The sequence below is a fragment of the Vicia villosa genome, linkage group LG5 (assembly GCF_029867415.1).
Source record: "Vicia villosa cultivar HV-30 ecotype Madison, WI linkage group LG5, Vvil1.0, whole genome shotgun sequence".
Lineage (NCBI taxonomy): Eukaryota > Viridiplantae > Streptophyta > Magnoliopsida > Fabales > Fabaceae > Vicia > Vicia villosa.
The window spans coordinates 69,477,383-69,494,199 of record NC_081184.1 but is presented as its reverse complement, the minus strand read 5'-3'; the positions used below and the strand labels follow the sequence as shown (position 1 = coordinate 69,494,199).

General features: G+C 38.5%; 1 protein-coding gene across 1 annotated transcript; it reads left to right on the top strand.

Annotated features, from left to right (window-relative positions):
• Positions 1–942: 942 nt before the first annotated feature.
• On the top strand, positions 943–1,636 carry LOC131606721 (uncharacterized; the record flags this gene model as incomplete). Its single annotated transcript, XM_058878875.1, has 1 exon — positions 943–1,636. A coding segment is annotated over exon 1 (579 nt), but the record flags the coding sequence as incomplete, so codon positions are not given.
• Positions 1,637–16,817: the final 15,181 nt, after the last annotated feature.

Genomic DNA, 16,817 nt, shown 5'->3' with positions numbered 1-16,817 from the left:
AGATGCCGCTGCTGGCGGAGCATTAATGGACAAACCCCATGATGAAGCATACAAACTCATAGAGAACATGGCACAAAACCATTACCAATGGGGTGGAGAACGAGCCGCTCTAGAGAAAGCCCAAACCAAAGGAGGAATGTACGAAATAAGTGGTATAGACCGCGTTAACGCTAAAGTAGACGCTTTAACTCAAAAGATCGAGAACTTAACCATCACTCCTTCAGCCACCGCTGCCGCTGTAACACCTAACTGCGAGATTTGTGGATTGACTGGACATGTAGTTGCTGAATGCCAACTCTTGACTGGAGTCCCATCTGATCAAGTAAACTATGCTCAAGGAAACCCCTATTCTAACACGTACAACCCTGGATGGAAAAACCATCCGAACTTTTCTTATAAGAACAACAATGCGTTGTACGCGCCTGGACAAGCACCTGCTGTACCACCTGGCTACCAAAAAGCTCCTGTAGCTGCTCAAAACACCCCTAGGAAGTCAAATCTATAAATCATGATGGAGAACTTCATAGCTTCCCAACAACAAACCAATAAGGACTTCCTGAATCAAAACATCCACAATAGCGAGCAACTAAAACAACTATCGAACAAAGTAGATGCTTTAGCTACGCATAACAAAATGTTAGAAACTCAAATCTCACAAGTAGCTCAACAACAAGCACCTACTGCTGCCCCTGCTGGCACGTTTCCTGCTCAACCTCAACCCAATCCTAAAGGACATGCGAACGCAATAACACTACGAAGTGGAACGAATTACGATGGACCCATAGATCCTAGAACCCAAAACGTACCCATGTCACAACAAGAGCCAAAGGAAACCCAAAAGAAAACAACTGACGAACAAACTGCTAAGACTGATGAGAACAATAACGAAGTGGAACCCGAAAAAGAGAAACCTTATGTTCCACCACCACCTTATAAGCCACCAATTCCTTACCCTCAGAGATTAGCTAAATCAAAAACCGAAGCGCAATTTAAAAGATTTGTAGAACTTCTGAAGCAATTAAACATAACCATACCGTTCACAGAAGCCATAACTGAGATGCCTTCGTACGCTAAGTTCTTAAAAGAAATCTTATCAAACAAAAAGAAACTCGAGGATAACGAAACTATAACGCTTACCGCTGAATGTAGCGCTATCATCCAAAATAACATGCCTCCAAAACTGAAAGACCCTGGTAGTTTCTCTATACCCTGCGTAATAGGAAAAACCATCATAGAGAAAGCCTTGTGCGATTTAGGAGCTAGTGTTAGTTTGATGCCTCTTTCGACCTGTAAGAAACTCAATCTAGGTGAGCTTAAAGCAACGAGAATGTCTCTTCAACTAGCTGACCGTTCAGTTAAATACCCTGTAGGAATGTTAGAGAATATCCCTGTTCGTGTAGGTCAATTCTACATCCCAACTGACTTCATCATTATGGATATCCAAGAAGATTCTAACATCCCGATCATATTAGGAAGACCATTTTTAGCAACCGCTGGTGCAATTATAGATGTAAAGCGAGGAAAGCTTACTTTCGAAGTAGGAGAAGAGAAAATAGAATTTATCCTTTCCCAATTCCTAAAAGCACCTTCTATAATTGACACATGCTGTTCTGCTGACATAATCGACGAGTGTGTCAAGGAAATAAAATCCGAACCAAATAAGGAAACCGAAATCCTAAGAATTCCTATGCCGCCAATTCTTGAAGATGACAACTGGCGTGAGGAATATCAAGATAACCGCCTGAGTGAATGCTTAGCTTTAACTCCCGATCCTATACTTGGACCTAAGAAGCCTGCTATAGAGCTGAAAACACTTCCTACCGATCTTAGATACGAATTTCTAGACGAAGAACTAAACCGACCAGTTATAGTGAACGCCAACTTAGGACGAACCGAGACTGAAAAATTACTTAATGTCCTAAGAAAATACCCTACCGCTTTAGGATATAACATATCAGATCTGAAAGGTATAAGCCCTTCTCTGTGTATGCACCGCATTATGCTCGAAGATGATAGTAAAACCTCTAGGGAACATCAAAGGCGAATAAATCCTATTATGAGCGATGTGGTTAAAAAGGAAATCCAAAAACTGCTAGAAGCTGGAATAATATATCCTATATCCGATAGTAAATGGGTTAGCCCTGTTCACGTCGTACCAAAGAAAGGAGGAGTCACTGTAATCACTAATGCAAAAGGAGAATCTGTAGCACAACGTACCCAAACTGGATGGAGAATCTGCATTGACTATAGGAAGCTAAACAAAGCTACCCGAAAAGACCATTTCCCTTTACCTTTCATAGATCAAATGCTCGAACGCCTAGCTAAACACTCGCATTTCTGTTATCTGGATGGATACTCCGGATTTTTCCAAATTCCTATCCACCCTGACGACCAAGAGAAGACCACATTTACCTGTCCTTATGGTACATTTGCTTATAGACGAATGCCTTTTTGGGCTCTGCAATGCACCCGCGACCTTCCAAAGATGCATGATGGCAATATTTGCCGACTTCCTAGATGGAATAATGGAGGTCTTTATGGACGACTTCTCTGTCTGTGGAGGAAGCTTTGAAACATGTTTAGAAAACCTTGAAATGGTGCTTAAACGATGCGTAAGCGTAAACCTGGTCCTTAATTGGGAAAAATGCCATTTCATGGTTCGACAAGGAATTGTACTTGGACACATCATATCCGATAGAGGAATCGAAGTTGATAAAGCAAAAATCGAAATTAACGAAAACCTTCAACCTCCCAAAACCGTTAGAGAAATAAGAAGTTTTCTGGGACACGCTGGTTTTTACCGACGCTTCATTAAGGATTTCTCTAAAATAACCAAACCCTTAACTGAACTACTAATGAAAGACGCCGAATTTATTTTCACCGATAAATGCACTGAAGCATTTCAAACGCTTAAACGAGCATTAATCTCTGCGCCAATTATGCAACCTCCCGACTGGAATGAGCCTTTCGAAATAATGTGTGACGCAAGTGATTATGCTGTAGGAGCCGTTCTAGGACAAAGAAAGGATAAGAAACTACATGTCATATATTATGCGAGTAGAACCCTAGACGAAGCTCAGATGAATTATACCACGACAGAAAAAGAATTATTAGCTGTCGTATTTGCATTAGACAAATTCCGTTCTTACCTGGTAGGAGCCAAAATAATCATATACACTGACCACGCCGCCATTAGGTACCTCCTAACCAAAAAGGACGCTAAACCAAGACTTTTGAGATGGATCTTGTTACTACAAGAGTTCGACCTGGAAATTAAAGATAAGAAGGGCACTGAAAATGTCGTAGCAGATCACCTCTCTCGATTGGAAAATCTGAAACCCGAACAAGTACCAATTGACGATGATTTCCCTTATGAAAGACTCATCGCCCAATTAGAAGCAAATGAATTCGAACCGTACCGTCCAAACTCTGAAACCAACAAATTAGCAGAAATAGCTTTAGCCCGATCTGACGCACCTTGGTATGCAGATTTCGTAAACTACCTAGCTGCTGGTGTGCTTCCTCCTGATCTAAGTTACCAACAGAAGAAGAAATTCTTCCATGACCTAAAACATTACTATTGGGACGACCCACTCCTGTTCAAAAGAGGCCCCGATGGAATCTTTAGACGTTGTGTACCCGAGGAAGAGATAAGAAGCATAATAACACACTGCCATTCTGCACCGTGTGGAGGACACCATAGCACATCTAGAACCTGCGCCAAAATTCTTCAATCTGAACTCTTCTGGCCCAACCTGTGGAAAGACGTTTATTTTGCTGTACTAAGCTGTGATAGGTGCCAACGAACTGGAAACATTTCAAGACGCGATGAAATGCCTCAAAAAGGCATTCTAGAAGTAGAAATATTTGACGTCTGGGGAATAGACTTCATGGGACCGTTTCCGTCATCGTTTGGAAATCAATATATACTCGTAGCTGTCGATTACGTTTCAAAATGGATAGAAGCTATTGCTTCTCCTACAAACGATACACGAGTAGTTATCAAACTTTTCAAAAACGTCATCTTTCCTAGGTTCGGTGTGCCAAGATTGGTAATTAGCGATGGTGGTTCCCATTTCATTTCAAGAATACTTGAGAAACTCCTTCGAAAATATGGAGTGAATCATCGAATAGCCACACCATACCATCCACAAACAAGCGGTCAAGTAGAAGTATCTAACCGCGAAATAAAACAAATATTGGAGAAAACTGTTGCTATATCTAGGAAAGATTGGTCAACCAAGCTAAATGAAGCTTTATGGGCTTATAGAACAGCTTTCAAAACTCCAATAGGAACTACCCCATTCAAACTCGTTTATGGAAAATCATGCCACCTACCGGTAGAGTTAGAACATAAAGCCTACTGGGCTATTAAGAACTTAAACCTAAACTACACTGCCGCTGGTGAGAAGCGACTTCTGGACATAAACGAATTAGAAGAACTTAGACAAGACGCTTACGAAAACGCCAAAATCTATAAAGAGCGAACGAAAAACTGGCACGACAAGCGTATATCTAGGAAAAATTTTAGCATAGGCGATAAAGTACTCTTATTTAATTCTAGACTAAAATTATTTCCTGGTAAGTTACGATCTAGATGGTCTGGCCCTTTCGAAATAACTAACATATTTCCAAGTGGAGCGATAGAAATCAAAGGAGAAACCGTCAAACCTTTTGTCGTAAATGGGCAACGTCTTAAGTACTACCATCATCTCGAATACGATGAAAACATCAAAGTTTTTAAACTTGACGAACTGCCCGCTCTTTCGAAAAAATAGTTTTCTATTTTAAAATCGTCGAGCTTACGACATTAAACAAAGCGCTTGGTGGGAGACAACCCACATTTATTCTTTTTATTTTTATTTTATTTTATTTTTAATTTTTAACCTTTAATTTTCATTCAATTATTCTATTTTTAATTATTCTAAATTTTAATTTTCTTATTTTTTTCATACATCTTATAATAATTATTATAATTATAGCTGCTATCTTAATTCGAGAAAATACTTCCTTTTTATAATTATAATTATTATTATAACTTGTTATTTTATTTCATTTATTTTATTTAATTTTATTTTTAAAAATGAACACTAGCCTAGTTCTAACTTAATCTTAATATTTTCAACTTCTAGGTTTTTCATTTAACTACTAACTACGATGCAAGAAGTTGATAATATGGAAGTTGTGTTCCGTGGTAGAGGACAAGAAGCAAGATTTAATAAGCTGGCTGAAAGACACATGGATTTGACTTTCTATCCTCACCAACCAAATATGGTGAAACTTGGTATCGAAGAAAGCATCCTACACCTGCTTAACCAAATTGGTTGGACTGGTTCTCACTTGTTCCGCAAGTTTAGCACTTACCGGAAGCTCACTCTGGAATTCTTGAGCTCCCTGACCTATCTTCCAAACTGTGGACAAGGGCTGAGAAAAGGAGTTATTCTCTTTAGAATCTTTGGTATGGAGTTTAATTTCTGCATCCGAGATTTTGCTGAAATGTTAGAACTACCTCATGGATCAGATGCATACACCAAAGTAGCTGAAGACAATCTTGCTTACTGGGAGTTGGAAAAATACTGGGGCAAGATCACTGGGAACGACAACCCTGAAGAGAATGAATTTCGATCTGAGAACATCCATAACCCAGCCTTCAGATACTTCCATAAGATCCTTGCTCACTACATTTTTGGTAAACCCGATAATGTCACTGAAGTCTCTAGAGAAGAGTTGTTCATCATGTTTTGTACCTCTCAGAATCGCCCGGTCAATGCCATCGCATTCATGCTAACAAACTTCGAGCGCATCACGCATGACGAAGTTTCACCTATTAGGATCGGCGGATTTGTCACTATGATTGCTAATGCTATAGGAATGAGAGTACCTTTGCTTAGATTGACACCTCTTGGCTCCCACAATTCTATGGACATTCACTTCTGCTTTAACCGAGGTATCATCGGTAACCTTGGACCTGATCAGTTTGATTTACTCATTGATAACAAAGTTCTGGATCAGTTCACTTTACCGAGTCCTAGGACAAGTGTGCACAACCCTGCTAACTGGCTTTTCTATGATCAGATTCCTGAAAGAGAACCCTCACCTGAAACCCCTCAAGCCTATGAACATTTTGATGAGGAAATGCATGTATCAGAATCTGAACCTGACACTCCTCCTGGTTACTATGAACCTAATCCTGAAGATGAACCCATTCCTGATTACGAACCTCTTCCTGTTGATGAACCTATATCTGAGTATGAGCCTGAAACTCGTTCTGAAGATTCTGTTGATGACTACACTGTTGATATGACTGATGTCGAGCTCGAGCAACAACAACCCGCTACATCTACCGCATCGGTGAATCAAAGAATTCCTAATCTGAATACGCACGATCAAGCCATCACTGCACTACAACAAGATGTCCAACACGTGCGCAACGAGCTACACACTTTGCAAATGCAGTTCTTCGATTTTATCAACACCGTAAATGCTCAGTTCGACGAAGTTTTCAAACACATTCAGTCTAATGAGCACAACAATAGACGTGGCTAGATATTACCGTATTAGACTATTAGATTTTATTTCTAGTTTTAGTAATTTCTATTCCTAGTTTAGATTTTCATTTTTCTGCATTTTACTTTCTGCTTCTGTTAACACTCAGTACTCGTTTAATATTAAATGCAAAATTCTTTTGATTACTGCTACTGTGTTATATTACACTGCTATTGACTGCTATATATACTTGCCTGGTTATCACTTTTTGCTGTTAATAGTATTAAAATTCGACACTGTTCTGAACTGATGGACAATTTATGGTATCTGTCAGCACTGTCTGGTCACTTGCATGCGTGACCCACATGCCTGCAACAGGAGACGCCCGTCTCCATCTGTGTGGGACCAGCTGACAAGAATCAGGGGACAGGAGACGCACGTCTCCATGCTCTGCCCCAGCAGACTGACTGCCTGAGACGCACGTCTCCCAAGGCCAGCAGTCTGCATTTGACCACGCAGACCATTTTTCTTTCCCTCTTGAATTTTGAATTTGAATTTCAAAATTCACTCTTCCTCATTCTCCCCCTATTTATTCCATTTAAACTCCATAAACCTCATTCATCCTCCATCATTCACCTCTTAAACTCCATTCATTTCCCACTTCTCTATTCTATTCAAACTTCAAACACCACCATTAATCCATTTTAATTTTCCATTAACCACACCATTTTCAAACCTCACTATAAAACCACACCACCACCACTCTTACTCTTCACAACCTTCATACCATTTCTTTTCTACCATTCTACTATCATCTCTATTTTTCATTTTCAAATCTCATCATGCCTCCACGTTCAATCATCCGTAGTGAGCGTCCTGAGAGAACACCTCCCGACCTTTCAAATATTATCTTCCGAGATGATGACAATGATGCTCAACGAACAAAATATGTCGCCTTCTACGAACGTTCGGTTGTTCCCACAAAATTTGTGAACACCGAGTGTCTAGAAACTTTGGGTCTCATTGGTGGTGTTACCCGTCTGCTCACTAAATCTAGCCTCCACCATCTTTGTACCGAACCCGTACCTACTTATGAGCCGCTCGTCTTAGAATTTTTGAGTTCTTTCAACTACGACACTCCCTCTAATCAACCACTCTCAACCGGTAGCATCCAATTTCGGATGTTCAACCGTGAATATGCTCTAGATCAAGATGTCGTAGCTTCATATTTGCATTTTAATCATGCACCAATTGCTCACCGCTCAATCTTTCAAGAACTCAATGGTCGATCTTGGGAGGATCTCGCTTTTGAATTTTGGTTCAATCTCACTGGAGAAAATCCTACCGGTTGGAGAGCTCTCCACGCTTCTCACATTCAAAACCCCGCTATACGTTATTTTCAACGTGTTTTGGGGCATACTATTTTTGCGAGATCTAACAACCATAAGGTAAACCAAAATGAATTATTTTTCCTCTACTGTGCGCTTAATAATATCCGTTTCAATGCCGCACCGTTTATGTTCCAACACATCCAAGGTTTAGTCAACGCCCCCGCTACAAATCCATTCTTGCTTGGCGAAATTATTACTTCCTTGGCCTGTGCTTTAGGTCTTGGTGACGAGCTCCTCTCACTCTCACATCTCATGAAGCCTGCTCAGTCACTCGATCTCACCTACTGCCGTGACTCCCACTTGGTTTCACCCCGCCATGATGGCCGATACACTTTGGTCGTCAACAAAGTTCTTATTCCTTATGTCATCCTTCCATGCCCTGAAAGAATCAACATCCGTTATGTTCAACGTTGGAGGCTTATTGAAGACAACCCTCAAGATAACCAACAAGAACATCCTAATGAACCTATGGATGCAAATGAAGAAGAACTCAACCAAGGGCAAGCTGATGTCAACCAACCTCCTCCAAACAACCCTCCGCCTATCACTCTTGAAGCCATGTATGCTGCTATTCAACGCCAAGATCAACTCGTTCAAGCTATGCAGACAAACCAAACTGAAACAATTAGGCTCATCCGAGAGATGCAACAGGAGCACCGTGACTATGCTATTAGGAACGAAAGTCAATACACTGAAATTGCTACATATTTGCATGATCTTGACATTCGTGTGAATGACTCTCCTCCTGATAGACGTCGCCGTGTTCGTACAAGAGGCGCGAGCAGTTCTCGCAACCGCAACAATGAGGAGTAGTTCTTATGCACTGAGGACATTGCATCAACTAAGTCTGGGGGAGTCATATCATTTCTATTTCCTTTAGTTTTATTTTTCCCTTCAGTTATTTTCCCTTCCTTGTAATGTTTTTCAAATTCAATAAAGAATATTTATGGAATTTAAGTCTTATATGTATAATTCCGTAGTTATTTCAATTTCTTCCATTTTCTTGAGCCATAACAAAAATTTTGCTCCTAAACGATAAACGCAAACCCCACACGTTCGAGAAATACAAAGCTTCTCAAACACTCAACGCATTGAAACTGAATATAGTCAATATCCTTATTGTCCCAACACTCTAAAACCCCCAAGTATGCGTAACCGATTTGAATACCCGTTATACCAAAACCATCAACTTTAAGTTTTGAAATAACCCTTAGTAGTTTATTCTAGCAGTCGGCACCGTCTTAGATACAAACTACGCAGAGAGTCGATGAATATAAGTGTATGATCCTCATAATAATAATTATGTGCTTAACCATAAGAAGAAATGTGCCTACTAAGTAAGGTGATCCTCACAAGATCATTTAACCTAACGGTCGCAAATCTCAAATACAAAGAATTTAAAAACTCATTGTCGATTGGTTCAGAAGTCATCTGGTACTGAACTTGGTAGGAAGGACTATTGTCCGATTCCCCACAATCTACAAGTGAATGCTAAGGAGTATACCACATATTGTGCCAGAACTCCATGAGAAGGATCATAGTCACTAACCGACTACTCTGCTATGTGCGTGTCAAGATAATGGGCTTAATGTGACTGCGCGCGAATGAAAAGGGTGAAACATGATGACGAGTCAAAAAGGTCGAGCTATAATGGCATGATTCGGATTGGTATGCATACTGGGAGTTGTTTAGTGTTGTTACTATAAGTTTATTGCCAGGATCATTATCATTATTTTCAAATAAGAACACTATGTAGCTGAGTATGACCGAACGACGTGGTGGAAGTGTGTTTCATTTATCTTTATCTTATTATTTTTCTTGAGGACAAGCAAAGGTTCAAGTCTGGGGGAATTTGATAACACGATTTTATATCGTATATTTAGCTTAAAATCCATAGATATTTATAGCATTTTCCGTTTATTATGTTAATTTATTATGATATTACGCGAGTATTTGCTTTGTTTCAGGTTTTACACTTCAATTACGACTATTTGCGAAAAGGAAAGAAAATAGAGCTTAAATGACCGATATTTATGCCTAAAAGACGAAAAAGGAGTGCTGAAGCGAAAGAGGGGTGCAATTAGGACCCAAAAGGCCCAAAAGAGATATTCAGCCCACCATGGAACCAAAGGCGCGTGGCCCAAACCTGCCCAGCAAGTGGAGACGCACGTCTCCACGTCCTCTATGCCACGTCAGCAAAGGGAGACGCACGTCTCCATGTTCCTACATCTTCTCCACTTGAGACGCACGTCTCAAGTCAGTCAAGCTGCCTCCTGAAGAAACGGAGACGCACGTCTCCACACCCAGTCTGCAAAAAGTTCCTCTTTTCACGCAACGTCACAGCAAAACCTCTCCTATAAATAGGACCTGCTATCTCACTTCCAAAGGGTCCGATTTCCTGCCAACGAAGTGCTGCCGAAATTGTACCGCGAACCGCTTTTCTTTATTCTGCTTTCATTCAACCGTTTATTTTCTCACAACGATTTCTACACTGGAAATTGTTGTGAACTTTTCGTAGATCTAGCCTTACGTTAGATTTATCGCTTTTATTTCCTTGTTTTTATTTTCTGCCATTTAAATTCCGAAGAACGATCCAGCCAACCTGTGGTGGAAGTTCAGTACTTGAAGATCCAGTTACCATTTATTTAATTCAGGTTTTTATTTACCGCCTTATTCATATTTGTTTGCATGATATATTATATGCCATTTAATATGCTTATTATTATGAACCGAACCGATTTATGCATGTTTAATCGTATTAATATGTCTGGCTAAATTACTAAAGGTGTCGGTATGTAAAGTAAGTTAACCGTAGGGATCCGAAATAAATTGGCTTAATTATGTTTTATTAATTATCACTTATTTTTGGTTTATATGTCTAATTTAATTAGTAAGTCTTAAAACCAATAGAGCGAAAGTTTGAGGGGTTAGGACGGTCAAAGGTTAAAATCAATAGAGCGAAAGTTTGAGATCTTTAACCAGATAGTAGACATAGGACATTAATTTTAAGGATGGCGAAAGCGTATTAAAACTAATTGGAACTTATTTATTTTCAAAAATTGTTTTTACACTCGAGCGGGATGGCGAAAGCGTACGTTAGGGTTATTAGCTTGCTCCGAGTCAACAGAGCGAAAGTTTGAGATTAGGAGATTTAAATAGATAACAACCTCGTAAAATAGGCATTTTATTAATTACATTGTTTCCAAAAAGCTCTTCTAAAATCTAATGGGATGGCAAAAGCGTACATTAGGATTAAGATAGTAGTCTGAATCAACAGAGCGAAAGTTTGAGACGAGGATTTTTAATCAATGGAATTAGTAAAGATTTTTAATTTAATTATGCAAAAGCCAATGGACCTTCGGATTACCTTTAGTTAAACGAAATACATACTGATACCTGTCTTTTATTATTATTTTTTATTTTCTCACAATCACTTTCCCTTAGGAACAATCGAAATTTTAGTACTCCTAGCTTTACATAGTAACCTTAGATAACGGTAGATCGATTCATAGTCCCTGTGGATTCGATATCTTTTAAAACTACACGACACGACTGTGCACTTGCAGTTATCAGATTTATAGACACGTAAAGTCGCGATCACAATTCTGGATTGAGAACGGAAAGTGACATCAGTATTAATGGGACAAGATAGGCATCAACTCTGGGTTGAGAAATAAAGCAAGGAAATCAACTCTGAGTTGAACAAAGATTTGGATAATGACCATGGGTTGAAGACGAACAGATGAACAATTAGAAATAACCGTCAACTCTGGGTTGAGTGGGAAAAGACAAAAGACGACCGTCAACTCTGGGTTGAGTGGGAAAGGGAAATCAATAAGAAATGACCGTCAACTCTGGGTTGAGCGGGAAGAAGAAATGAACTGAACATCAACTCTGGGTTGAGTAAAAAGATAACCATCAACTCTGGGTTGAGTGGGAGAAGGATCAAATCTGGGTTGAATAAAAGATAACCGTCAACTCTAGGTTGAGAGGGGGAAGAGAAATCAACAAGGAATAGCCGTCAACTCTGGGTTGAGTGGGAAAAAACAAAAGATAACCGTCAACTCTGGGTTGAGTGAGGAGGTGTCTAGATTTTTGAGAGGGTATTCCTTAGTTGGTTTGGCGGTGGTAGTGACCGATCGATTGGAAAGACAAACATCAAGGGAGGTGATAAGAGAAGATAATGTAGAAGAAGTAGTCAAGTGTGACCTAGGGTTCTGTCATACCCCAAAATTTGCCTATACTATTTCTCCTATTCAAATTCAAAGTCAAGGCACATGGCTCTAAGACACCCCTCCTAAACAAGGTTCAAGGAACTAGGGTTTTGTTGTTCTGAGGAAAAATCAATGGATCAAAAACTCCAAGGCATCTCATATGGTCTATGATACGCCAAACTACCTCCATGACAAAATTCAGGGCCCAATTCAAAAGATTGATCACTCAATTGCTCAGAAAGTCAACAGTCGACTGATTTGACCTAAAAATCAACTGTGGTCAAAGTACAGTCAAAACTCCTGATTTTTTGTCAACATCCTTATTTTGAAGTATCATTCGCCATTTGATCATGGTTCATCAAGGAAAGATCAGAAATCAACAAATTCAAAAGTTTCTAAATTAGGGTTTTCATAGGAGAAAGTCAACTGAACTTTGACCAGCCATAACTCCCACATGGAACATCATAAATTTTCCATCCAAAGCTAATTTTGAAGGAAATTGAGTTCTCTACAATTTGGTCCCTCACATGCCAAGTCTAAAAATGCTTCATTTGAGAGATATGGGTCAAAACATTATAGGTCCTTTTCAAAAGTCAACCAAAAGTCATCTTTTTCAAAAGAGCACACAAGGAGCATGGAAAATAATTTTGACATGGGACCAAAAACATTGGTTAGAGGACTCTTCATGGTTTCTAAAAAGTCCAAGAACTTGAAAAAATGTTGAAGAATGAGGAAATGGCAAGGTGCACAAGTTCACCTATTTTTAAGGGCATATATAAAAAGAAAAGGGTCCAAAACTTCAAAAAAATTTCAAATGGGCCTATATTCCTTTTATCATACCTTCATATTGAGCCCATGCACGCCCCAAGACAAGTCCTCTCTTATTTTATTGTTTTAGTATTTATTTTTATGGTTTTTATCATTAAATTAATTATATAAAACAATAAAATTAATAGGAGATTTTATTAACTTTGATTCCAATCAAATATGATCTCATAAATGTCAAATATTCACTGCAAAATCAGTGACAAAAGAATTGGATTGAGAAAGATTGAGATTGGCCTAAAATAGAAACATATGAATCAAATTTTCTCAAAATTTGCAAATCAATGATTGAGTTGAATTTTGTCCAAGATATTTGACCTAATCCTTCTCCTATAAAGTCCAAGACAATTCAGAAACAAAGGTTCACGAATTCGGCAGCTCCAAGAACCCTAGTGTGGTGGTCGTTTTCTTTACCTCCCCGTTTCACTTGGGAGGACGGCACGCTAGACCCTTCACGCGAAATTTGGAAGGAGAATGCGCCCGTGGTGGGATGAATTTTGTTTCAGTTCTTCCTACGATATCACACGAACTTTCTTATTGGTCCTACGAGTAGGAAAGGGAAAAAAAGATCTCAACTAAACCCTAGGAGTTTGCTAAGTGTGGGGATTTCACCTAGACTAGAAATTCTGGAGTCCGGGGGGTCGGTTATACATAGGGAAGTGTTTAAACACCCTACATATCTGTAGTACTCTACAGGAACCTTCTCTGTGTCATTGTGATTGTGTTTGCTGCTAATGATTGGGAAAGTTTCTCCTTTGTGTTAGGAGAGAGAATTGAATTGATTAAAGAAAGACAGACAGATAGACAGACGGACTATTTTTGGTATTTTATTAGCTCGCTAAGGTTCCTTGTGAACCTCATGCCTACATATCCCTAGTGGAAGTCAGAGCTTAATGTAGTTCGGGGAACTAACTAGGGAAATTAATTATTTTTGGTGCCTTGCTTGAAGCTCAAGGTTGAAGCTTGGAATTAAATCTCTGTTTACAGTAAAGAGACATGAAGTCATCTTTACAGAGAGGTATTTGTACTATTCTACCACAAACATTTAAAGGAGTGACAGAATAACTGAATTCATTTCATTCAAGAGGGGGACCTTACTTGTGTATGTGCAAGTATACCAGTCAAATGCCTCTTAAATGAAAGAAAGATGCTCATCCAAATTAGGGAAAGTTACCACATGTCTGGGTTTTACTGCCAGCTCATGCCTTTCAAAATCTTAAATGGGAGACTTGATTAAAATTGAAATTGAAATGGAAATGTTTGTTTGAATGTGGTAGAGTAGTAAAAATATCTCTCTATAGAGATAAGCTATGTCTATCTACTGTATAAAAGATTTGACTTTAGCTGGCTTGTATGAGGCCCAAGCTTGAGGCTTTTTGATTGATTTATTAATTATTATTGACTCTGGGAGATGACTCCATTGGGGATTAATTACAGGGTATTTTTGTGTTCTGTACAAAGCCTAGAATTGAGGCTGACTCTATTTGGAGAGTGTTTATTTTGATGGATTTTTATTTGGTGTTCTGTACAAAGCCCAGAATTGAGGCTGACTCTAGCTAGGAAAAAAAACATTATTTTCTGCCTTGTACAAAGCCCAAGGTTGTGGCTACCTCTTAAATAAACTGAGTATGGATGACTCTATGGGGAAAAGATCCTAGGTGTTAGGAATCTTTGACACATAAAAATATGGTTTAATCTGCCTTGTACAAAGCCCAAGGTTGTGGCTATTAGATGATGAAGAACTCACTGGGGAGACTCTATTATCTGCCTTGTACAATGCCCAAGGTTGAGGCTGACTCTTGACAGGGGAGTTTTATTGTTTGGTGCCTTGTATGAAGCCCAAGGTTGAGGCTAACTGTTTTTGTTGGTTTTGACTCTACTGAGGAGATTTTATTTATTAAAAGACTGTTTTTCTTTTTTTTTTGGAAGCTAACCCTTTCCAGGGATTTTGACTCAGCTGGTGAATTTGTCTGTTAAAAGACTGACTTTATCATGTTTTTGGAGGCTAACCCTTTCCAGGGGTTTTGACTCTTTTGGGGAAATTATCTCCTAAGAGAATGAATATTTGGTTTTGAAAGACTGATATTGGAGGCTAACCCTTTCCAGGGATTTTGACTCTTTAAACAGATTTTTATTAATTGACTTTGGAGGCTAACCCTTTCCAGGGATTTTTTGACTGAAATGATAGATTGATTTTAATTGACTTTGGAGGCTAACCCTTTCCAGGGGTTTTTGTTAAAATGATGGCAGAAAGGTTATCTAGTGGAGACTTCTTGTTTAAAGCCCAAGATGAAGGCTGACACATGCTGAGGATGATCAAACATGGATCCTAGACTCTGCTAAGGAAAATTGATGAAGATAAGGGTGACAGAGACTGTCCATGTCTCTCATTCCAAAAGGTGTACTCAATGTGAAATTGAGACAAACTTGGCTTGTTAAAAGTCTGGTTTAAATTGGAAGAAAACTCACCAGGGTAGGCTAAAAGGTGACTAAAGACCTGTTCCTATGTTTATAAGAAACCTAATGGGTCCTTGTATACAAGCTCAAGAGGAAGCTGGAAATGCTTTTAAGAAGCCTGTGGGTCCTTGTACAAAGCCCAAGAGGAGGCTAATCGAGGGTCCTTGTTATAGCACAAGAGAAAGCTATGTAGTTTTGAACTTATTTTGGCTCTAAGCAAATGGGTAAGAGGTTTCACCGGGAATAATTCCTCTTTGGGTGGATGTGTCCTATATTTTTGGATTCTAAGGTTTTTACCAAGATGTTTCACCAGGAATAATTCATCTCGGGGGTTTGAACTACAGATCTCTAATTAGGAAAGAGCCTTCACCGGGAAGACATTCTCAATCCTAGGTCATATTCCTATAATATATATATATATATAGTTTAACTGTCTTAAGGTTTATACTCAAACGTAGTTCTAAACTAATATATATGCACAATTTATATTTGACAGTAATTTAAATAAAGACTGTAAATTGAAAGCTTGTAAAGCCTAACCTGGATGGAGTGGAGGCCTTTGGAGAAGTATGTACAGAGCCTCAACAGTAATTTTTGTTGTTTTGTTGATAACAGTTGAATATATATATGATAAACAGTTAATGGTTTTTGAAAACAGAAGAAGTGAAGATGGACAAAGGTCACATAGGTATCTGAAGAGTTTCACCGGGAATAATGCCCTTCAAATACCAGAAGAATGTTTTGAAAACAGAAAGAAGATTTTTGAAAATACAGTTTTGAAAACAAGCTAAGAAGAGAAGGTTTTTGGGACTTACACTCTATTAGAGGCCCAGTACTTTACAGTACTGGTATAAAATTAGTTTTGAAAATGATTTGAAATAATATAAGGTTTTGTTGTTTGAAAACCTTAATTATTCGATTTATTCGGAGATTGAAAACAGTTTTGAAAATTGACAGAAAGTCAACTTAATTAAGGTAAAAAAGATCTATGCCTAATTAAGACCTAAATAATTAGGGTTTTATCCTAAACTTTATTCACAAAAATAATTAGGTTAAAACAAAATGAATATATGCATTTAAAGTATTTAAGAAAACACTTAAAACACACTATTTTAAACCTAGTAAAAATATATGAAATAAATAATATTTTTTATGATTTTTTTGATTATTCATAAAATAGATATATTAAATGACAAGTGTGTGAAAAATGAAGTGAAAATAAATTAATTTGATAGGTTAAATAATTGGTTAAAGTTGTGAAGAAATTAAATGGGAAAAAGTGGTAAAAAATAGGGTTTTGTCACCAACCAGGTTTGAACCCACGCCCTTTGTATTACCAGCCCAAAACAACACCACTGAGCCAACGCGCGCTTGGTGTCATATGCATGGTTCCATTGCAATTCATATATTACTCAAATGCATAGAAGTGAAAAAAGAAATAAAA